At 39.6% G+C, this 24,518-nt stretch overlaps 1 protein-coding gene across 3 annotated transcripts; it reads left to right on the top strand.

The window, feature by feature from the left end:
* The first annotated feature begins 669 nt into the window (after positions 1–669).
* NREP (neuronal regeneration related protein) lies at positions 670–23,863 on the top strand. Of its 3 annotated transcripts, XM_068423877.1 has the most exons (6): positions 670–733; positions 911–1,120; positions 2,482–2,529; positions 3,954–4,016; positions 18,137–18,214; positions 22,174–23,863. In XM_068423877.1, the coding sequence occupies exons 4-6, from the start codon at positions 4,014–4,016 to the stop codon at positions 22,297–22,299; spliced, it is 207 nt and encodes a 68-aa protein (XP_068279978.1). In that variant the 5' UTR covers positions 670–733; positions 911–1,120; positions 2,482–2,529; positions 3,954–4,013; the 3' UTR covers positions 22,300–23,863. The 3 variants fall into 3 exon arrangements, with proteins under 3 accessions (XP_068279978.1, XP_068279979.1, XP_068279977.1); XM_068423878.1 differs by lacking the exons at positions 670–733; positions 911–1,120 and adding an exon at positions 1,903–1,990; XM_068423876.1 differs by lacking the exons at positions 670–733; positions 911–1,120 and adding an exon at positions 2,246–2,377.
* The last annotated feature ends 655 nt before the right edge of the window (positions 23,864–24,518 follow it).

Here is a 24,518-nt window from a genome sequence, read left to right as displayed (position 1 = left end):
AACAATCCCTAAAAGAACCCACCTGTCCCCTTAGTGTTGGGTGACAGCATTGTCCACTTCAGCTTGTTAAGGACTTCATTAATGCAAGCTTCCCACCTCCCACACACTTAGGTCTTTGGTATCTAATTTCGTTCCCCAGTGTCAAATCTCTGCAAGTGGTGAATCTCCAACACTTCACCAGCTAGGACAGATACTCCCCAGGTCAGAAGATGCACCTAAGCCAAAGGGAAGCAATTGCTCTTACTTGAGTATGTGCCGTGAAGGGCTGCTATCTGCACTAGGCCAGTATTTGTTGTTTAGCATAAGGTTGGAATAATGCTCCTCCACTGTCTAAAGATAGAGTTTAAATGTACAACCTCTAATGTGCTTTAGTCCTAACAGCTGATCGGTGACAACCTGTGGAGGAGGCAGGCAGGAGAAGACACCAACAGTAGTAACTATGTATTTCTGAGGCTAATGACCTAAATGCACTAAAGTTAGAATCACTATCATAGCTTACCAGGAGTTTAAATATCAGGGGCTGCTGATGTCTCACATTTCTCCCTTCCAGCTGCCAAATTTTCCATAAGCTGACAGGCTTGCAAAGCGCTCCCAGAGACACAGTAGCTGATCAGGAAGGTGCAGAGACATGCTAGCAAGCTGATTCTACTCAACAAATGGAAATCCTATGTGGGCCACAGAAAAAAAATGCAGTTTCATGGGGAGTTAAATAAAAGTGGATTTGAAAAACAAGGTCAGTTGCCCAAAACCTAGGCCAACCTGATTGATTCTGTGATTCTGGTAGCCTGCAGCATGTATGATTTCATACCATTTTAACAACTCTTGCCTCAGATATGCTAGCCTTGAGTAAGGTAGCTAGACATGCTGCAGGGCAACCTTGCTTCTTACCACTTGTTTTTCTATTTTTCAGCCATGTATCCCTGTGTAGCATTTTAGGGAAAAGACACTGTGCAGCAGCATGCCGTCTCTCTCACTCTTCATCAACGTGCTTTGTCTACACCTCTCTATTTCTCCTGGTGCCTTCGTGTAGTCTTTTGCGCCGCGACGTTGCGCTTCACTTGGCTGTTTCCATCCCTTGTTCTATGCTCCTACGCTCAGAACTGGGGCCACTTACGATAAGGTATGAACTGACATTGCTCCTGCAAAGCTCGTGGGACCCCTCCCTGACAGACCGTGCTTGACCCGGCACAGATCGCCAGCGGGATACCGCTGTGCTGTCTCTCTGCCCGTCCTGGGGGCACACGTGGGCCACAGAGGCTGCGCTTGCAGCGCCTGTGCATGCCTGCACTGCGGGACGAGCCGTGCTCCGTCCACGCTGTGTCACCGCCTCATATGCCCCCAGGCGGGGCCTGAGCCAGCCCTGGTGCGGGGCCCGCCTTCACCTGAGCGGCCGCGGCCGCCGGCCGCTCTGCCCTCACGCCGTCCCGCGGAGGTCCGCGACTCCCGCTGTCCGCGGGCCGCCCCGCGCTCTCCCGCGGCGCTCCTCAGCGCCCGGAGAAACGCGCTTCCCCGTTGGCGCGGCGGCCCGCCGCCCTCCCCGCCGCGCACCGGCGCACCCACGGCGGGCAACTCGCCGGGTGAGCGAGCCCCGGACGGTACCCTCCGCGGCCCCTGCCTGCCCGTGTCACGGCGCGGCGCCCCCTCCTCCCCGCCCACCATTTTCTTCCCTCCCAGACAGGCGCAGGCGAGGCGAAACGGCGGGCGGCTGCCTCCATCTCCCTCCCCTTCTCCTCAGATGCCCTTTGCTGCCGCTGCTCCCTCCCCCGCCCCCCCGCGCTGTGCCGCGCCTTGGCCCCGCTCCGGGCCTGGCCGCCGCCCAGGCCCCGCGCCGCGCTGCTGCGAGGGGGGCGCGCGGGGCGGCGCCGCGCGGGAACACCAACGGCCGCGCGCCAACGGCTAACGGCTAACTGACGGCTACCGACTAACTAACGGCTAACTAACGGCTGCCCGCTCCCTCAGCGCCGCGGGCGGCGGCTGCCCCGCGCCTCGGGTGGGCGCCGCCACAGCCCCCTCCCCCGCCCGCCCCCGGCGCTGTCCGGCGGAGCGCTGCCGGCGGCGGGGCGGTCGCTGCCCTGGCTCCCAGACAGCGGGGGGACGCGGGGCTGCGGATTATTGCAGACTAAGCAGTCTGGCGCTGCAGCAGCGGGCGGGGGGAGGCGGGCGGGAGCGGGCGGGCAGGCGGGGGGAGTGTGTAAGGAGGGGACGGGCGGGGAGGGGGGAGAGCTGGCAGCCAGCCAGCTACCATCAGAATTAGCTCATTGTTCAATATAACCAGCGCTGGCAACCAAAATCCAGCCTGAGAGGGGGGGGAGAGAGACTTTCCCCTAGCCACCCCCACCCCTTTTTCTTTTTTCTCCAAGGCTGCACTTTGGAAGAGGTGCAGTCATTCTTCCCCACACCCCCTACCCTCTCTCCACTCCCCCAACTATAAATTCCCTTCTGTAGCATGCTGCCCTTTTTTAATCCACATTTGTGTTTCAGATCATGTAGAAAGGACAGAAAGTGAGCAGGGAGCGGGGGCTTTTGTCTGTAAGTATATGCAATTCCAATCCACAGAATTTTATTTTTTTTAAATTAATCCTCTCTCTCTGTCTTTGTTTCTTTTCATTTCCTTTTGTCCTTAGCTGGACTTTGCTGCAGCTTGCTTTTCCCCCTCTCGGTTCACGTTTCCAAACAGGCTTTCTTAAAGAAGATGAGAAAACGTGCAGTATATGTATTTAACGCTTTGTCTTTATGCTTTAAAGCTGAATTTCTAGGCTGGGGATTTTTCTGCACACATGCAAGGGAAGATGAGAAGTGGTTTTCTAAAACGGTTTCCTTTTTTCGCTTTTGCCCTCCACAAACACCAAAATGCATTTTCGAACCTAATGTACTTAGCTTTTTTAGCATGCATGCAAAGCTCTAGGACTGGTTTTTTTGTCTCTTCTGCCTTATAAAACGAATCTCCCTCTTCTCCGCCCTGACACTGGATTCCTCTCAGGCTGCTGGGGTTTATTTTTAGAAAGCAGTCATTCTTGCAACAGCCTTCTGCATTTTTGCATGTGCAGCAGTTAAATTTTGGGTGGTTCTTTTGAGGAAAAAACCAAACAAAACCAAACGTATTTTGGTGAACATTTGGTGATGTGCTTTCTTTCAAACGTTTCTGTGTACATTTATAGATATATGAGTTTGCAGTTTTAAATCCAGTATGTATGTGTGTGCTTGTGTGTAATCATATGACTCATACCTAATTACATTTCATACATACACACTATAGGTAAGAAGTATATAATCAATAGAAGAGAACTTTCATTTTTGTCACTATATGAAAACCGGTAAAGGAGATATGCCACAAATTCAGTCAGTTAGGAGACTGGTAATTTAAGGTACCATTAAATGAGGTAGGACCTCCTCTCTTTTTTTTTTTTCTCTCCCTATTTAAAATAGGGGGGTGTGTGGAATAGAGAGAGAGAAAAAACTGGAGGTTATGTAATGCAGTACCATTTCCAAAAATACCTACTCTCTGGGCCATTACATTCTGAAAGCCTGACACTGTTATACTTGTTTCTTGATTGCAAAAAAACACACTTCATAGTGTGCCTGGGAACAATGGACCACCTTTACAGTAAGCATAGGGTGACGGTTTTTGGTCCTCTTCACTGATTTTTAGGCGTGTTAACTAGTAGGTATAGTGCTCTTCAGAGATGTACCAAGTGCTAAGAATAGCATAGGGTTCTGCAAATCCAGGTACCAGGGATTCCTTTGTCCTATATTTAAGCCTACAGACCAGTGAAGTGCAGAGACACAGGATATATAAGCATACATGTGGTTAGAATAATTTGCATTACTTTAATCTTGACCACTGAAGCTTCTACTTGGCTCACCCACTGTTATGCTGGCAAAAAATACCTATTAAATACTGCGATGGTGGAATTACTTTTTTTTCATATTTTATTTTTTTAAATTGTTTTCAGATTGTTCTCCTTGTGCTACTTGAGAGAAACTGCAATCGCAAGACTTAACAGAATCTAAAAATGGTAAGACTTAGTTGCTTTAGCAAAGAATAATTTTTTGTATAAATACAAACCTTCTTTCCCCATCCCCAATACTTGTTTATAAATATGACCTTCATAAGACGTACTGTTTGAGCTTATGGGGATTTGCCTTACAATGACTGATGTACTCTGAAAACCTCCGTATGTTGGATCTTTGATTTTCTTGCATTTTTTGAATAAAAATCTGAAATCCCTCTTTGTGCAGTAAGGCTTATTTAATTGAAACAAGCAGTGTTTAGGTTACTATGAAAAACACACATCATAACACATGTAGGAATACAGGCAGACAAAACAATATCCAATAATTTCAGCCCCACCAACTTCCTCCCCAAAAGAAGAAATAGGTCATTGCACTTAGTAAGTGAAGCAGATTTAATGTTAGCCTGTCAGGGAAGTACATAAGATGCCCATTAAATTCTCTTATTATTTGGTAATTTTTTCTGAAGGTTAGCCTTTCTTTGTGATACACATCTGTTCCAGAAAAAATATTTAGGCCTCAGTGTAACTGAACTTACAGGCACTTAGTTGAAATGTATTTATTGAACAATATTCAACAATGACCCATTTCCTTCAGCGTTGTGTTTGTATTTTTGCCGATTAAAGCCCATTTGTTGTACTCTGAGATACTACTGTTGACAAATACCTAACTTTAAAGAAACATTATACATCTAAATATTATCTAAATATGGTGTTCTCCAAGAAGGACTGTCTCAGAATCAACAGGGCAAAGAAAATTGGTTTTGCACAAAAAGTATATAAAGTAGGCAGAATTAGTTTAGATGTTGTGTAGTCATATAGCATTCTTGATTGAAGATGCAGCTATCACTGAAGCATGCCTAAATACATGTACTGACAGAAATGTGATATATTTTTGCATGCTACACGATAATATGGTCAAAAAATCTGTTAATTTGTATGGGGCAATAGCTTGTCTGAAGTAGCATTCCATAGGGTGTACATTGGCACAGAGTATTTTCAAAAGTGTGAGGTTCTCAGGGACATAGTTTTATTAAGATTGGGTTAAACTAATTGCATTAATTATATTATCCTTGTCTGGTTCTTTGGGGTTGTTTTGATTTGGGGGAGGAGGGATGATCAAAGGATGTTTAAAATAAGCAAATATGTAATCTGTTATATATATATAAAGGCTTTTTTTCTTTTTGGCTCCTTGTTTTATATCATTCCTATCTGCAAAAATAAACTTGCAAATTCTGGAGTTTTAGACTATTCTGGAAACTACTTTCATCAAAGTGCTTTGCTCATCTGTGTATACATGAATAGTTGGGGGTGGGGAATTAAAAGGGAAATGATTCACTTAAACTGTGAATAGAAATCATGTTAAAATACATTTTGTTCACACAACTGTGGAATATTGGATAAGGCAACTGTTTTCCTACCAACACCAAGGTGACAATCAGCCCACATTTTTAGATGGTGTGCAGGCTGTTATGTGCAATATATGCCTATCTATGGAACAAAAGATTATTTTAAATTTAGTTAGGCATAAAATAGCCACTGATTTTTACCAGCAGATGGTTCTATAAATCTAGCAAGGTTCCTGTAGTAGTCAATGAAATCAGTTTTGTGAAGCCGGTTTCCGGGCCAGAATATAAAATACAACTTAGAACTTTCCAAATGCAGAAAATAAAATGTAGTTACCCACCTGTCTAGTCCTATTGTGTGTTTTGCAGTGTAACATAAACAAAACTCTCATTTGTCTGTTTTTGAAAAGTTTTTTATTTGTTATAAAAAGGCCTAATTCCACTTTTTGGTGACTGTTGATCAGAATTTCAATGTAAGAAAGACTAGGTTTTGCCCCAACTTGCAAGGTTGCTTAAGATGTCATACTTGGCAGAATCTCTTTCCCTACCACCACCTTTTTTTTCCCCTTTGTTTCATTTCTGGCCCAGTAACACCGAATGTTAATTTTAAATCAGACCACTGACATACTTTCTTTGCAGTAGTGGACGCACTTGTCTTTGCATATTTCTTGTATTTATTGCAAGTGTGTCCTTGGCCATTCTGATTTGCAGGAAAAATTCTTCTTTACATATCCACACTTTCTACACTGACATACATGATTGTAAAAGTGCTTTACTTTGTTTTCAATATAGCAGTATGTGCAAAGGCACTATTCTGCTCTCACTGGTCAGCGAAAATTTAGCTGTTACATTTCACCAGGCTGAACTAAACCTTAAAAAATGGGGAAAAGTGGCCTGCTTATTCCTTTGCTAAACTGAATGTTCATTAATTATTTAGCCAAGCTTACAGTAAAATTAAGAGTGACCAGAATAAACTTGTTGAGTGAGAACAAATGAATTCTTGGTTTAACTTCACTGTCTTACCACCTTAGTTTTTTAATGTTCTTGTTTCATAAAATATTTCTTAAAACTGCTTACAAGTAAAAGCAAGTAACTTCACAGATTAGTTTTCAATGCTACTTCTCCTTTTCCTAGACTTGGAATTATGATTTCCTCCTACCTGGTTAATTAATCTTTCTTGGATCTGTATAATAATATCATCATCAATAATCTAAAAGAAATAGAAAGGCAGAAGAATGTACTTTCTATTCCTCTTGTAATTTTAACTCATGGACATTTTGAGCCATCTTACACAAGAACACCTGCCATTTGAGGATCTGTCCTTACTTGTGTATAATTTGTGACCCCCTAAAGGAAGAAGGAACCTTTTATATTTATTTGCAATGTATAAAGTTCTGGGGTGATTTTAATTTGAAAACCTAGAATTTCTGTATAGCACCTTCATGGAAAATGCTGTATGTCATAAAATACAAATTTAGATTTTAGTGCTAATTAAGAAAGAAAAAGGCTTCTAACTAAAAAGGAAAAAGAAAGATTCATTTTTAAAATTTGTTTGGCGTATGTGATCCAATCATTGCAAAAAAGCATCTTGTCAGAAGAGTGAGAGTAAGGAAGTCTTAATTCCAGTGTTCCGTGACCTCAAAGAAGACTTTTAGCAAAACCAGGAAAGGCTCTTTTTTAATGGTAAATGTTTGTTTTTAAGAAAGAAATCAAACAGGTATTTTAGGCACTTGACAAAGTGGTCTGTCTGTTTGCTTCTAAAGCACTCAGGTGTGTCCTTTTCCCCTGCCCACATTGCAGTTCATTTCTGGACTTCAGTTCTGAGTTTGCAGTGCAGATGCTAAGGAATTTAATAACACCAATAAAAGTGTACATCAGTAAACAGATACATCCTTAGTAATTTAATTTTGACCTACCTGAAAATAAATAAAAGATATTCTAGAGCAGCTCCTTAATTTACTTCTGACTTAGAATGATTAGATGGCTTTCTTCTTAAGCATTAGTGGTGTGGAATCTCTAGGCCAGGTGTTGTACAGTATAGCTGTGTCATCCCAACACAAAAAGGCCCCGGAAGGAGGTCATTTGGGCTGAGCACTTCCTGTAGCGTATCCTTGCCTGAACTGGATCAGTTTTGATGTTATTCTGTCATTTGCCTTCTCTGCATTCTATAGTCTAACTTGGGGAAAAAAGAGAAAAATGGGATGATGGCCTTTCAGAGAGAAAACTGTCAGGGGAGAAGATTTTCTTCATTAAGTCAGAGAGAAAGAAATGACAACCTGCATTTGGTTGAAGAGAAAAAAAATCATGATCCCATTTCTTTTTTTTTGCAGTTCATAGGGAAATGTGTAACATCATTTAAGTTAGGTGAGGATATTTATGAGGCAAAGCTTATATTTAAGATTTCATCCCAGTTTAGCCATTACAAACCTTTTTCCAGTGAGTTATATGCAGATATCTTTACACATTCTGTAATTTTCTGTGTCTATAAAATGACTTCACCTTAGTTGGAACAACTGTTCATAACTTGAGGATTATCTGTGGAGAAGGGAGCCTGGGATTGGTCTGGCAGAGGCAGGTGTCATTTTGAACTTTTTATAGGCTCTGAGGAATAAGAAGAACAAGATACTAGGGTGAGACATTATGTCCAGCCTAATACTAGATACACACTGGACAAATGCAGCTCCTGGTCTGGCATGAGAAAACTCATACTACTTTGTTGATTGTTAGCAAGTCTGGAACTGAAACACAGATCTCCTTTATCGTAGTTTAGAACTGCATAGGAGCTTCAGGACTATATCAGGTCCTCTTCTGTTCATGTGTATGGGCAGAATTTGGTCAAGAGAAGTAATTAAGAGGGATGAAAGCTAAGCAGTTTTGGCCGTCTGAATGTGTATATTGTGCTTTTTTATTACGCTTATACATGAAGAAGACATTGGGTGCAATTGCTCAACAAATGCTACTTAATTCCTGAAAACTTAGGGAGAATTAAAGCCTTTCCAGCTTACAAAATAAATAAATAGAAATACAAACTCACTTTTTGCAATACTTCTGTCAAGTCAGCTATTCAACTGTGCAGAAAAAAAATCCTTTACTTGAGTATGGCTAGAAAAATTTGAAGTGGGGTTTAAAAAACAGTAATTTTTGTCCAAAGCTATAGATACTGTAGATATTTCTGTGGTACAGTTCATGTGCACATTAAAAGACAAAAGCTTTGTATATATGTGTTTCTACCCAGTCACAAACATGCATGCTGTGGGTGCTAAAATTTAGTAACTATGCACCAGCGTACTTTATCTGAACAGAACTGTGTTGATACATGGAATTGGAGGCTTACATAATACTTTGTCCAGGACAAATCTTTACTGAACTTTTTTCACAAAGGGCGAAACATTGGAAAATCAGAAATAAGAATTAATATACACGTTGTTTTAAGTCTTGGGGTCTAAAGCCTTCACCAACAATCTTTCCTCTTGTTTTGTATCGGAATACTGCTGCCCCACACCTGAGCTCTGATCCTTATGTATATGGCTGAAGAGAGGGAAGAGGGACCACACTTAATAGCCTTAGAACAACTTCATAAACATAATTCAGTTAGTATCATTGACTAGGACAGGATATTTTAATAAAAATATTTTAAAATATTTGTATTTTGTTTTTATTTCAAATATTTATTCACCTCATTAAACCGTATTGGTTGAGGATGCAATCTGGAAAGGTGCAAAAATGTTCTTTTCAAATGTTTAATGTAGAGTGATACTATGAATCATTGTTTGAGTGTTACATGAAATTCAATTTACGCTGCTGGTCTGGCAAATTCACGGTAGCACTACTGAATGAATCCCTATGTAGATGTTCCTGGGAGGATTAGTGATTCTTCCTTCTGTAAATACTGCATTTAAAAAAAAACCACCCTCAGAACACATAGTGTTTTCTCATCCTGCAGGAAAAAATGTTTCTGAATTAATTTTGTTAACACTAACCTTATTGTCTGTCTACTAGCGTAGCATACCTGTGTGGGAGTAAGTTGAAAAAAGTTAAATGTGTGTCTTCTTACTGAAGGTGATATAGGCCTTGGCTTAATAGGTACATTATCAGGAAGGGCTCTTGAATTCTTACAGCACTGATGTTTAGAAGGCATACACTGACATCATAGAGCTACTCAAAAAGATTGTTAAGAAAGATGACTATATCAGTGATAAATCTCCATCATGAAAGAGTATGAGTTTAAATAACTCTATTCCTGCTGGCAGAAGAAAAACCTATGGAGATATTGGTAAATGTCCTTACCCTTAATTTCTCAGCTAAGTAATTAAATAAGGCAGTATGAACAAAACCCAGAAACAATACTTGGCAGGAAAAGTTCTTTTCCTGTGTGTCTCCTCATTAGATGAGTCCCAGAACCCATGGATATTTTATTACTTTCAGCCTACAGAACATACTTGATACAGTTTGTGGTTTTGTGTTTGGAGTAGCAGTTAAGCTACACTAAATGGTAGTAGATGCTGGTAATATGGTGACGGCAGGTAAAATGTACCATAATGCTTTCAGACACCTGTTAGAATATCATCAGCTCTGGGCATTACATCTCTTTTAATGAGGTAAGTACTGGCTGTACAATGTGGTTCTGTCTCCCATTTCCAAGAGTACCACTGGGGCTTTTAATACTTGCCTGAAACATTCTGGTTGGGCAAGAGGCTGGTATCTCGTGAAGGGAAAGGCTTTTGTGGCTGGGCTCTGAAGGAAAACAGTCGGCAGAGGCAGTGAGCTTGCTGCAACTTGGAGAACAACATCGCTTGTTGGATTTCTGGTCATCTTTCTGGTATGTGTGAGAAATTTAAACAAAATTAAACAAACAAACAAAACAGGTTTTGTCCAAAGCAGTGTATTAAGTCTTCTATAAGTTACAGTATTAAGGCCATTAATTTAGAAAATTTATAGGAAATTAAAAAATTAAACATGTTTTGGGATTCAGCTTGGTGAATATATTTTGTATACCCCAAAACTGGAAGGAAGGAACTGGGAGAGCACACAGGAGTAGCATTACTCTGGGCTGTCTCCGTTCTTATTCTTTCTTCAGGATTCCCCTGCTGGCCCCTGCTCTTGCTGGTCTTTCCCTTAAAATCAAAACTCAGTAGAGCAAGGAGACTGGGCTAAACAGACTTTTTGGTCAGCCTATGACCATGCTGCTTTTCTTCCTCCTCTTGCTCCAGTAATTTGTCAGTGTTGGGTATGAAACTACTGAAGAACTTAACTGTGCAGCCTTTGGTCCCGAATTTTCCCACCATGCTGGGCATTCAGCTGACTTTGTAACAAGAGACTCGCTTCTGCCTGTGTTCTGCAGTTACCATTAGGTGTAGATAAAAATGGTTACTAATTAAACTTCCCATTGCACTTGAAGAGCAAATTACAAACTCCTGTGTAGTTGACTGAAAACTCAAATGCCATTTTAATTCTCAGTCTTGTTACTGTTGTTTTTCTGTGTGTGCATGTTTAGTAAAATAATAAGAGCTACCATTGTAGTGCAGAGGCAGACAAAATGAAGTGGAAAAGGTACTGGGTTGCACTGGGGTTTGACTTTGGTTTTCTGGAGGGCTTGTTTGGTTATTTTGATTTCTATAATGTTTTATAGTTTCAGAGTCCATGCACAGAAATTTACTGGTGGAATAAAGTAGTTTGCAGCCATTTCATTGGTTAATGGAAATTTCCATATACTATACATTTGTTTCTTTAATTATTGTTCTGGAATAATTGCATTTCTTTTCCTTTCAAGGAGTGTGATACTCTGGTAATGAGTATCTTTGTTAAATTAATGAATTAAGAAGTTGGATGAGCATTTATGACACTGTCCACAACATGCCACTTGTTTTCTTTTTCTCTTACTCTTCATATGCGTGGTAGATATTAACGAAGCTTTGCAATGGGTTTTGCATATTAATGAAGTAAAAAAGCAGCATGAGAGCACTTGTGGCACACAAGTTACATTGATCCTGACTAGTGCAGAAAAGTGCAAACTGATCTTTCTGCCTAAAAATTGCATTGCACTCAGGTGGTGTGGGGAGGATTCCTCTCCAGGGCAAAAGAAAGTTTTCTGTAACTAACCTCATTCAATCATGTATGCCAGAAGACAGCTGAAGTTTCTGTTGAGGGTTCTTACCAGCTAAAGAATTTGGCCGGAGTGTGCTGACTATATACCCAAGCTGGATTAGCTTGTCTTTTCCCCCTCCTCAACACCATGCTTGCTCAGTTTTGGAGGCCAGTAGTTGTATAAGAGACCTACTGGAAAAATGTGCCTGCTCCAAGTGTTTTGTATCTACCAGTATCCTTTCCTGCAGCAAGGGTCTCTGCAGCAGTAGAGCCCATTAGTCTTAAAAGCATGTTTTAGCAAATTTTGCACGGTCACTTAGATAATTTTCTTATATATGTCATGGGATTCTGTAAGTACATATATAAAAGATGCAACCTATATAGTATAGATGAGGACAGGAGTGAATTCCTTGAAGAAGCTGGTACAGATGAGCCAAGGTAGGAGATTACATAGGAGCAGACACTTCAGTGTAACCTGGAGAATAGAAGCTTTAAGAACAATGAAAGAAACAACGCATGAAGATGGGTTTATATGAGAAGTTTTGTACTTCAATTCTAGAAAAACTACTTCCAAGGTCACTTCCTTATGTTGTGTGGGGAAGGAGCAGATGACATCCTATTCTGTGAAACTGACAGAAATTGAAGAAGTGATAAACAAGGACTGCAAAAAAACCCTAATGAATAAACTTGCTAATTCATGTGCAGTGTGGAGAGGGGGATGCAAGGAAAAGCATACTTGTCTCATTTAGGCTTTTTCATCTCTATGTGGTTGTGAGTTTGAGTCATCAGATGGGGAGGAATAAAGAGCAGCAGTAATATCTTCCCCATGAAAAGGGAGAGCCAGCAAAGGATGCTGAATGCCAGAAGTCAAAGGCAAGTTCAGGTGTGCAGTTGTCCTGCCATGTTCTGCTGATATACTGCAATGTATTAATTCTTACTGTAATGGCAGGTAAAGTCTCACCAAACAGGTGGGCCACTTGGAGCACCTCCCAGCCACAAGGACAATGATCATGTAATTCTTCATCAGTTCTTTCAAACCATTTATCTCCCTTTATCTGCTGTGTGGAATTAACCAAGTGAAATGATTGTAAATGTTTTTTTTCCCACCACTGATTTTTGTATGTTCATGGCACTGATAAAGCTGTGGTGGAAAGCAGGAGTGATGGAAAACCTTCTGCCCTGACAGTATACTGAAAATGGGAAGACAGGTTATTGGGGATAACTCTGGCTGTACCTCAACTAGAGGCTCAGACTTGTGATACAGAGCCATGCAATAAAAGCAATCAAGATCACAAAATTGGCAGGCCTTATACCTGCTAAACCACATGTTCACCATATTTTTAAATAATTAAGCTAAGGTAATTAAGTTGCATTTTATCTTGGGCAGATTGCGGTTTCTGATGTTTCAATAGCGAAAGCTTCCTCACTGAGCCTGTTTCAGAGTCAGCCTATCACAACAGCAGCATCCCATTTGATTGTGAGTACAGCTTCTGCAATGTAACAAAGGTTCATCAAAACTTCACTGACTTTTTGAAATAAGGAGTAATGATGAGCACTCTTGGTGTAGCCCTATCATTGCCCTCTCCAGAAGATTCGGAAGACAAAGCTGATTGATAGCAGACTGCCACCCAGCTAAACTCTTGGGAAGCAGCAGCCATTCACCTGACAGTTGCTGTATGTATTAAATCCTGTGTGCTAGGTTTGGAACATGGTGGGCATTAATATTATATGCTTTCATAATGTTCCTCTCGCAGTGTTAAAAATAAACTACTGCAGATGGGAGCATTAGTTTACCACTTGTACTGAAGTAAATGTATTGATTCTAGCACAAACTTTCCTTCCAGCTTTGTTTGAAATGAATTAGTTTTTTTTAACAGGATTATTTATGTGGTGTTCAAGCAGTGGTGCACTAAGATTTTCTGTTTATGCATCTGGATTGTGATGGTGGGCTTTGGTTAGAAAGTGAACTTACTACTGCAGTGGGAAGCATTTGGGGGATTGAGAAGCACATGGTAGAATGTGCTGGGAAAAGTCACTACAGCTCAAACCAGCTGGTAACTAAGAAACTTTAAAAAAAAACCCTGCAAAGTTATAACTGTTTCAACTTAGCAGGCAACTATGTTTTTGGGTTTTGTTTTTTTTTTTCAAAAGAAAGTGCATCAGGACTCAATTTGGAAAGAAAACCTGCTACAATGCTTTCAGTGATGCTGAGACCAGCCTCAAAGGAAATAACGTACAACTTTTCCTCTAGGAACCTTAATACTTATTAATATTAATAATAATAAAATAATGTTTTGTGTCATTGCAATGCAGAGCAATGATGGTGAAAAATCCCTGAACTATTTTAAAGAAATATAGGTACAGAAATGAGGAGCAGTGTTCCTTTCTGGCTATGTGGCCCATTCCCAGGAGAGCACGGCTGCTTTCTGCTCTGAGTTAGGCACTGCAGACTCCCGGGGTCCTCGGTCCTCACAACTGCACAAGTGTAGTTTTAGTGCTGCGGAGGAGAAGAGCATGCCCCTTTCTTTCCTTCTCTTCAACACATACCTCTTATCATTTCACTCCCCTGTTCCTCAGCTCATGGCCGTTTGTGTCTTCTCTTAGACTGCTAATCCATATAGTACAGCTTTTCCTCTTTCTTTCATTTTTCTTTTTTCCTCTCATAGGTAGGCTAGTGAAGAATCACTAGAGGTGGTCACCTTTTATTTGGAACTGTGAATTTCTAGAGTACTTGTCATGATTTCCTTTCTGTTTTCATTTTTCCCTCCCCACAGAACTGGTTTATATGACAAAGAAGTTATCTGAAACTTCTCAAAAGGTGGTTGCTGATGTACTCAGAGCAGTTGGTCTTCTTCATTAAGCTTGTAGTTTGGAAATCCAGACTGCAGTTGAATTCAACTCCTGTAAGTCTTGAATGAGACTTGATGAACAGGAATTCAGTTGTGGTCCACATGAAAAAAAAAAGAGATAGAATTGTAACTCCGGGGGCTTTCTTGCTTGTTTCTTAAGTATAAAAACCTTAACAGGAGTGTGCTCCTTTTACTAAGTTTAGCATGCCTTAAATCTGTTTTTTTTTTCTTGTTGATGGATGTATCTGAATGTTTGAAAGATGTTCTTAGTGAGTAGGAAGGAAGAATGGGTAACAAGAAATTAATTTCAGCGTTTTGATGTGACTGATACAGTAGATTTAGTCCAGCTCTGTTAAAATTATTTTGTGTATCTGTTTTAAAGCTGGGCAAAAGTTTGTGCTCCTCTATTATTGCTCTTAAAGAGGACATGGCTTAAAATGGAAGAAATGGCATCAAAGTTTTGAAATGCTGGTTAAACAGATCCTTCACAATACCAAAAAACAAGTTTCTTGGTTTGTTGGGCTGAGGAGAAAAGAAGAGTCTACTCCAGAAATCCTTCTGGTTTTGAAATTAAAAAAGTAGCAGTAAGTAGTTCTGGAGTCTGGATGCTGTAAGAGCCGGTAAATACACTGGGCATTTGGTTTCCCCCACCTTTGCTTTTTCTGATTTTTAGTCTTAATTTTTATTATTTGTATATTTTCAAGAGAACAGAGGCTAAAGAATTGAAAACATATTCTTCATAGATCATAATTCCCTATTTCAAGATGGCCTCGATGTTTCAGGCAGAATTGGTTGTTGGTGTAGAACAGTGTCTCAGACAGCACTTCCCAGATCAGTGGGTTTCTTTTCCCCTGACTTCTCAAAGTGGGAGGGAATGGTTTTGTGTATCACATGTTCTGCCAGGAAGGCAGGCTTCCAAGGGCAGTAATGTTGTTAGTCAGATGTTCAGGGGTGATCCACTCTGGTGATTTATGGATTAAGTTTACTAGCTTGTTTTTTTCCTAATGATTATCAAATACTGAGACTGTCAATTTGAATCAGCATACAACTGTTACGCATTGTATGGATTTGCAGTAACTTTAGTTTTCAGTCCATCCTAAAGTTCAGAAATTCTATTCTTAATCCTGATACTTTGGTTATTTATGCCAAGCCTGTACTCGCATAATAGTCACACGGGAAGTACTAAGAAATGAAAATATGGTGTGTATCAATGGAAGCATTTATTTAGAAGTGTTTGCTTCATGCTTACAGCTGGAATGTTGTAAACCTTACATCCTACTCTGTAATGCAGCATTGCTTTGCACTTTTTCTCTCTCTATAGCTCATTTTGCAACACTAATATCAGTTGTTTTGAGCTGCTCTAATTGAAAGTTCTTGCTGTGTTTTTCTAACACCCTAGTTATCAGTGGAGTTGAACATTAAGTAGTTTCTGCATTTTATAAAGCATGTAGCATGGCAAGACATCCTTTTTTTTTTCCTTTTTTTTTTTTTTTTTTTCTCCTGGTGGATTGTAGTAAGTCCTGAGTGGACTTTTCTACACTGGCATCTTTTGTCCATTCCAGAATCTTTCCCCACTTAGCCAAGATCCAAACCATGATTCCCCAGCCTTTCAGCATTACTCACAAAGCACATAGTAAAGTCCTTTGGCTGCCCATTCAGAACTTTGGTACAGTTATAGCAGAATAGTTACTGTATGTGGAGTAGGTCCACGTAATTATTATCTACCAATATTGGCCACAGTAGTTGTTTTTGAAGAGATATTAAGAAAATAGGACATTACTGAGTTTTTTTCTCCACAGAAAATGACTGTGAAAGATAGCTGGGGGATTGTGTAGGGTTTTTTGGTGGTGGTGGTGGTGCTGGGTTTTTGTGAGGTTTTGTTTTTTTATCCCTGGAACGTAGTTGTGAGTATATTTTACAATTTACACCTTTTTCCTCCTGCGCCATTCCCCAAATCCACCCTCAGACTGCAGTGCCTCTAAGTTCTTAGGAATTTGAGGATCCTTTCTTTGTCATTTAACTGCAGGTGCTTATTTTGTTCCTATTAAATTATTAATAGGGATGACAAGGCCTATAGGCTAACCTGAATACATCTCAGAATCCATGGAAAATATAGAAGCTCATATTCATCATAATGAGGAATACTGTATTCTGATGCTTATTCCTTCCTCCTGTAGGAAAGTACACATTTTTGTATACTTTGTTGGTTTGAGCACGCATGCACTGTGGTAGAGCTGAACTGCTATTGCTGTTTCCCACCATGAGTCTTCATACAAAGAATATGACTACACAATAAAATCAAGGCATAGTTGCAGGACGGGTAATCAGTGATTATAAATGGCAACAGGAGAGCTCAGGGGTTGCTTGGTATCTTTCATTCAAGTGTCTCATATATTCAATGTGAACATTAACAGAGTGCCCTGTCCTGTGTATTAGTTATGCTATGTCAGCCATACCCAGAGAGCTTAACCGGCTTGTCTGAGATCATATAGTAATCTAAAATACAAAATAAAATCTGATGCTTTAATCAGTAGAAAGCACTGTGGTTTGTGCTGTGGAAAATCATGGGAGAGAGTACCACAGCAGGCACTGCCTTAGGCTTTGTGTTTTAAATTTCCCTCCTCTGTTTCCTACTTTATAGTAGAGTTCAGGATTTTCTCTTAGAAAGATGATCCAAGTAACCTTCTGATAATTTCTCCAAGCTACATCTAGTCCAGTTGTGACAACTAATAGTCAACATGGAACTCCACAGAAATGATAACATTCCTCAGGTTTCGATATAATTACAATAGTAAGCAGGTGAGTAAAGCCAGTCCACCAGGAATTTAAGTGGCAAGGCAAATTTTGATTCCCAAAGTGCAAACAAGTTTGAATGGCGTAATTTATGACGTTCAGCTCAAAACATTAACAGTTTGACATTCAGGCATTGTGCAGAAAGAGTTCAATTCACAAAACCCAAAAAGGCCCAGGAGGAAAACAAATTTAAGATCTTCAGTGTCATACGCAACTAGTACCTGACACTTCAGTGTTTAATGAGAACGAGATGAAGAAATGCTCTGATCTTCATCCTGAAGTTGAGAAACTGAAGCACAGGAGGTTTCCAGCTCAGAGTTACTGTAACTGGGGTGTATTAGCCTGGCATTTATTCACTCTAGCTTCCTACCGTAGTCAGTGGCTGGCTTTGGAACTTAGCCATTTTCCATACTAAAATTTTCCTATAGCAGTCATAGGCCAGTACCTTAACCATTAAATCGTGCTGCCAGCTATTTTATCGTATGCCTTTTATAATGTGTTGGAATTCCTTTCATGTCCAAAATACAGGGTGCTAACCCAGTATTATAGCTGTGTCAATGATCTTAGAAAGTAGTATGTTCTAGTTCACAGTTCATTGTGAAAGGATTATCAAAGGTGTGTTGCCCTTGTCTCCTGCAGTAATCAGTGAAGGTAATAATCTTCATTAAAGGGTCCTTTGCCAGTGACTTCTGGCAGAAGAAAATGGGCATGTGGTCTCACAGTATCCTCAGTGAGTTTATTAGTACGGACATCCTCGTACACAGAATTTCTTAAAGAGATTTTTAAAAAATCCGTCCTATGCTCTTTTTAAAAAGCCTGTTGAATGCAGATTGCCATAAACAATATAGTTGAAATACTCTAGGGACAAATCTTGTTGTCATGGGTACTCAAAAATATGTACTGAGCATAAAATGGAGCTAGGTCTCTGGGCCAAGCTCAACTGACATTAGACTCTCAGTTTTAGTAATGCAGTCTGCCACATGAACACCATTTGATTGCATTTAATGAATCTCTCTTTGTTAGTAAGAAATTGTATATATTTATGTCACTACAGGTTTGTCAACCAAGGTTAACGATTGGGGTAAGCCAGAAAATCTTTCCAACCAGCCGCGGGGATGGGGGATTTCAAAAGGTAAAGTTACTTATGTAATTTTTTTCATCTAATAAACAATTTACTAAGATGAAAGTTTTCTGAAATAAAAAAAACACTGAAAGTTCAATGGATTTTATTTTATGACTGCTTCAAGAAAGTAGCCAGCTCTCATGATTTCATCACGAGTTTCATGTTATTCTGTTTTTCTTAAAGCCTTGGCTCCTTGAGCCAGGCAGTTAACTGAGGATTTCAGCTTTCATTTTAAAATGATGTTTTCAGCCTTCAGGCTTGCAGAAAACATGGACTCTTGCTGGCACCATACCAGAAAGAAAACATACTCATTTTCAAGAGCTCTTATTTCTTAAGCCTGTCTCATGATTTTACAAGCTTGACATCTGAGTTTTGAATGCTTGATTTTGACAATTCTCTCACAGCAATGCAGTTGAGAAGGTCAATGATAATGCAGGAAGAAGAAAGAGGTGGTGTTGTTTTTCTGTTGTTTTCTGCTTGTGCTTTACCTGTCTTGAGTAACAAGCATACAAAGCATGGCAGTTTTCATCTCAATTTGACAAGAAGTATCCCAACATAAGTGCAGAAGATGTGGCTTGTCAGACAAGATTCATAAGATTTTGTTCTGTTACTGTTGCTGGTTTCATAAATGTGAAACTGGATATGAAATTTGAGTAGGAAAATACAACAGTTACTCAGAACCACAGAATGTACATGTTTTATTTTCATATTCCCTTTCATTAGTGACTCAAAATCTGGCAAAAAAAATGGCAGGTAAGTAAAGCAGAGAGCACATGGAAAATTGTTTTGATTAAGTTTCAATTATTATCTAGACTCCAGCTCCCTGTTAACAAAACTCTGCTATTTCATCTGGATAACACTATATTTTCCACACTTTTTCTTTATAAAGGAGCTTCTAAAATTTATACCTGGGCTATTTGCAGTCTGCTATTTGCAGACTCATGTGCCAGCATGCCAATCGTTACATTAACAGATACGGCAGTACTGCCATTCTTAACATTTGAAGTATTTCAAAAGTTCAGCTGAGTAGTCTGATAGCAATGCCAGATTACAATGAATGTGCTATATATGGACAAAAATAAATTTGCTAATTTTATGAATCAACTGTATGTTAACTAGATGATTTTTTATTCAAAATTTTAAGTTAGCAGCTTTTAGTAAATTGTCATTCATCATTATGCAAAGTTGCTCCTGAAACACAGGAATGAAGCTGTGAACTATGTGCAGCATAGTTAGTAACAATGCTGCATTATACTGGATTTATGAATACCGATGTTTTTATGCTGTACTTAGCTTAAAAAAAAAGTTTATCAAAAGAGATAATTGTTTTTCAACTAGTCAAAAATGTCATACTTTTTTTCCTTTAAAGTGATTGCATTCCTGCTTTTTAAATACGATGCATTTTTTTCTAGCCTTTATGTAATTCTTCAAAAGATATTTGGCATATGCTTACAAGGGACAGTTTTTAGAACTAGCTCCAAATTTTATTTCACAATTGATCTTCAAAAGCAACTTGAATATTAGCTGCACACAGTCTAGCTTCCAGCAGAGTATCAGCCTTAACAGAAACTGGGTGTCTTTGGAACCTAATTTTTTTCACCCATCTTACAAAATTAATCAGGGTAAATTGCTGAAGAAGACTGCGAAAGTGCTCAGTCCTTCAGGTCAACAGTTTTATCTACTCCATGCTGAACAGCTTGAACTACTGAAAGAATAAAGCAAAATTAATAGATTTTTTTGAAACTCTTATTTCAGATGAAAGTGCTTTTTATGTTTTCATGCAACCAACAAATATAAAAGGATACATTTCTTAAAGACAATTTATTTCCAGACCTGGAAGGGTAATGTGGGACTTTTTATCTTATGATTGTATGGCAGAATTTCAGGACTGAGATTGTTTTCACAGCTGAAAAGGAACTGCCCAACACAATGCTTTTGGAAATTTGCCCAGACCTTTGGTCTGTGTGGTGTGTCTGTTTGCATGTGTAAGTTTCTAGTTTTCTTCTCATATCCTGTAATGATACACAAGTAGCAAATTTAGTCAACAAAAAAGCAAAAAAAATATCACAAGGATGGAATTTTCTAGAGGCCTGTGAGGAAACATGTTTGTGCAGTCATTAAAATCTAAACATTATTTTTTCATTCTGAAATTGTCTCTTGCAAAATCCCCAGTTTGGCTCTAGCAAAGACAAGGTGTGTTTCTATTCCTACTTTTGTCCTGGCTTGCAGAGCCCTTCTGTGTATGTACTTATCAAAGTCTGCTCAGTTTCTCCATTTCTGATGCCCCGGAGGGAGAGGGAACCATTTGCCCCTAGGAAAGGATTTTGCTCTGTGTTCAGCCTGAAAACTGCTCCTGGCTTTCTGCAGTGCAGAACCCCAGGGGGAGTTTTTCTACCCAAAAGCATAATTTATTTTATGATAAATATGCATTATCATAAAGACAGTGGGAGAGCCATGGGGTGGCTTCCTTCCCAGCACAAGTAAATGTAGCAAATATGGACATTCCAGTGAAAATTATGGCTTTGAAAAGCCAGTAAAGGAAAATTGCTGAAAACTGCACTTTCTTGGTAGTGGTGAGACTGCTGTGTGTTTAATTCCTAATTCAGAAATTCACAACTCTCACATCAGAAAAATTGAACTTGGAGAAGATAGCTTCAATTTCTTAAAAAAACTAAAAGCAATCTGATTATACGACAAACATGTCAAGCAATAAAAGCAATGAAACACCTTTACAATTCTGACCACTGGAACACAAAACCCACAGATTTTTTTTCCATAATTTATGGTATATTACTAGCTAAACAAATTATTTTTGTTTAAGATCCCATAGTGACATAGCATCAGAAAAGTACTTTAAGCATGTGCTTAGCCATTAGGATTCCTTCTGAGGCTTAAACTGAAACATATATTTAAATACTTTGCTGAATAGGCATAGACTTCAGCCAGTGAATGGTTAAGTATGGTTAACAAAAACCTATCTGCGGCAACTGGCTGATGTGGTGTTACACCATCTCCTTACTTGTCCAGAGACATGTAACACACTACAGTGTCTTTAGAGTGCTCTTTTCAATGAAATACTACAGGAAAGTCACTTATTAGTGTATGCTACCTACTTAAGCTGTAAGGTGTTTAAAAGATGAGTGATCTAAGCTGTAAAAGGTTCTCTTTTATTACATGATCTTTCGTAATTAAGATGCACTTTTATGTTGAAAGCGGAGTGGACCCATAAAATGGAGCTTGGGGGTTAAAAAAAAAGCAAGCAAACAAATTAATTTATTGGTAGATAATACCATTAACATTAGTTTTTTGATTACCCAAGTTGGTACTGAGTTATATTTTCAAAGGAGCTCAGTGCCATCTGTCAATTTGTGGCCATGAGTTTTGCATTCATGACACTGAGACACTGTGTTTTCTGTACTTCATGCGTGCAGAACGGGTAATTGCTCATTTTTCAGCCATATTTATATGCCAGAACTACTGCACACACAGCACCTGCAGGTGCACCTGAGCTATCCCATCTATTACGAAAGGCACAGAAATGGCTTGGTTTGGCAGGAGTGAGAAAAATAATTTTGAGAAATAGCGTAAGAATGTGCAACTGGTGGTGAGCTGCAGAAAGGGTTATCACTCCATAGCTGCTTCTCCTGTAACTGCTGGGGTGGTTGGGGTCTCACCAGCTGCAACAAATGTCCATATTCCCCAGTTCAGCAGGGGAGGACAGTTGTTGGCTCAGCAATTCTTCATTTTGGGTGCTGGGGCACGTTCATTCATCCCCAACTGAAGAGTTTTCCTCGGATGCTGCTTGCATCCTGTGGCATTAGTGTTTATAGTTGATTCAGCCATATTTAGTAGTTTTTTACTTCTGAACCAAAGCTAGGGAACTGTGGAAACCTTAGGAGAGGAAAAGGGAGGATTCCCCTAAGGAGACTTCACGAAGCACAGCTAATACCGTTTTTTCCTCTCCGCAGGGAAGTCTCCCCATCTCGAAGGAAGTAAATCGCAAGAAGAAAAGTGAGGCAGAAGGGGCATGCCTGGTTCCAGTAAATGGCTATGGACACCATTTCACCAAAATCAATTACCTCTACTCTTTTTAATCATGATTTCTCCATTTGTATTACATATGGTGTATGGGTTTGATGAGGTCATGGTGTCATATATCGGGAATTGTTTCTGTGTAAATCATCAAGTGTAAGAAGAAACTATGGGACTCTGAGCCTTGCTTTAGAGAATAACAGTGGACAAACGTGTACCATAAAAAATAGTTTTTAACATTCTGACTCAAGCGAAAGCTCTCAGAATTTCACACTGTGAATCCATGTTTACAAACATTACAGGTGGGCCCTCAGGCCTAGTTCTACCACAGCAATGTCTTCCACTACTCAAACTCCACTGCTCACATGCAATCGGTAAACTGCTCTCTCCATTTCCACCATCCCAAACTGCTTGTTGCAGAGGCTGAGAGTCCCCCTTTTTTTTCATTTAGATGTAACAAGCCTAGTAGTTTATTTTCATCGATTGTCTGTATATCTATATTTTATCCATGTACTCTTTTGATGTATAGAAGTAGTATGAAACTCATGGTTTCCTTGTGGTAAGTGATTGTGATGCTGCCACGGGATTTGAGACACTGATGAATGGTGCTATTTTGGACTTTAAATATGCTCCTTGGCAAGGTAGCTCTGATGGAGTTATTTTTTATTTCCATGTTCTGAGAAGGTGTTGGTACTTTGTTTTTCTGAATGTTATTCTTTAGACTGGACTGACTTGTTTACTTGTGTCTTCAGTGTGGCTTTCTTATTCAGTGCTGTAGGTGAGTAACTACTTATAGTGTACAAGCGAGGAACTGATTCCCTGTCAGGGTCCACTCACAAACATGCAGTTATAGTGGGAGCAATCACAAAACTGTAATTTACGTAAAATCTCCTTTCTGACTCCTATCCACCTAATGGAGAAAGACGAGCAATAATTTTCCAGCAACCTTTCGAAATCTCTTTGATTTTTGTCTTTTTTTTTTAAAAAAAAAGGCTTTTTTTAAAGAAGGGACAAGTTTTAATGTCCTCTTCAAATCCATAACATAGGGGATATAGTAAGAAAAACACAGTGAATTTCTGGGAGGAGAAGTCCTAAAGGGGAAGAGTACGTTTCCATGGTACTGTCAACATGTGGACTTTACATTTTTGTTCTTGCTCCCAGACTACTATCAATACAAAACAACACAAAACACAAAACTAAACAGTATCATCTACTCATGGAGTGTTGTTGTGTTAGACAAAGTCTGAAAGCCCACCTTAATTTTTTATATAACTGTCTTTTAGCTCTTCCTTTTACAGGGCAGGCCTTGTTCTGAACTGTTTTAGCTTCTGACTGTTAAATACCAATGCATGCACTGCATTTCCTAGATTTCTTTCCTTTCCCCACGTTCTGTATCCCTTTTCTTGTGCATTTTATTTTCCAATAGATTAGATATGTCTACTGTGCTGTATATAGAGCAAGAAGTAATATTCAGCAGTTGTGGCATTTATGTATAGTTACATTTGTGTACTGCTGAAAATGCAGGCTTTTGTAACAATGTGATCTTTAATAATGCACTACAAGTACCCAGTGTATTTTAGCTATTTTAGTAGGATTTGTTCAATAAATATGCAAGCTTTAAGGGTAGACGTGATGTCTCTGTTTCCTTATTACAATAAGGGGAGGTCTCCTTTTCTGTTTCCTTGCAGCTGTTCTTTTTGTGACTTCTGAGGTTTTTTCCAGGACTATCTGGTGAAGTAAAAGGTGATTCCTTTTGTTGTCTGCTAAACAATAGCTATTAAGATAACCTAAATGCCAGACCTGGATCTGGGAAGTGATAGCTGCTGGACAATGGTAGTCATGTACTTTGCTTTCAAGACTGCTGAGTGGCTGGGTCAGATGTGACACTTGATGCCATTTTTAGTAATCCCAGGAGGAGACTGTGGGGCTGTGAATGGCAAATACAATGTGTTTAATTTTCCACCTCTGATAAACTGAATTAAAAGGCCATTTTCCTAGCATGTGTAATATAGTTTAAAATAATGTCCTCTCTTTACAGTCCTCTCTTTAAAAACACTTTTATTGGGGGGAAAAGTAATATCTGCATTTGTAAGTTTTAGAACATACATTGCTTTCATTATAGCATAAAAAACAGAGCAGCATTTTAAAAAAAAACCACGAGATCTACCAATTGATACCAGATGTAGTTCTGCCCCTGAAGTTTTCCAGTCATGAGAGTAAATGAATGCAATTCCATATGTCCTGACTCTCCATCCCACTGGGAGGATTTACACAGGGATTG

The sequence above is a fragment of the Nyctibius grandis genome, chromosome Z, assembly GCF_013368605.1.
Source record: "Nyctibius grandis isolate bNycGra1 chromosome Z, bNycGra1.pri, whole genome shotgun sequence".
Taxonomy (NCBI): domain Eukaryota; kingdom Metazoa; phylum Chordata; class Aves; order Nyctibiiformes; family Nyctibiidae; genus Nyctibius; species Nyctibius grandis.
Note: the sequence above shows the minus strand (reverse complement) of the source record. Positions and strands in the feature narration are given on the sequence as shown.

Excerpts from the sequence above, each read along its gene's own strand:
- NREP (XM_068423877.1), top strand. Across the intron at positions 18,215-22,173 it reads GGGATGGGGGATTTCAAAAG|GGAAGTCTCCCCATCTCGAA; the intron begins GTAAAGTTACTT and ends TCCTCTCCGCAG.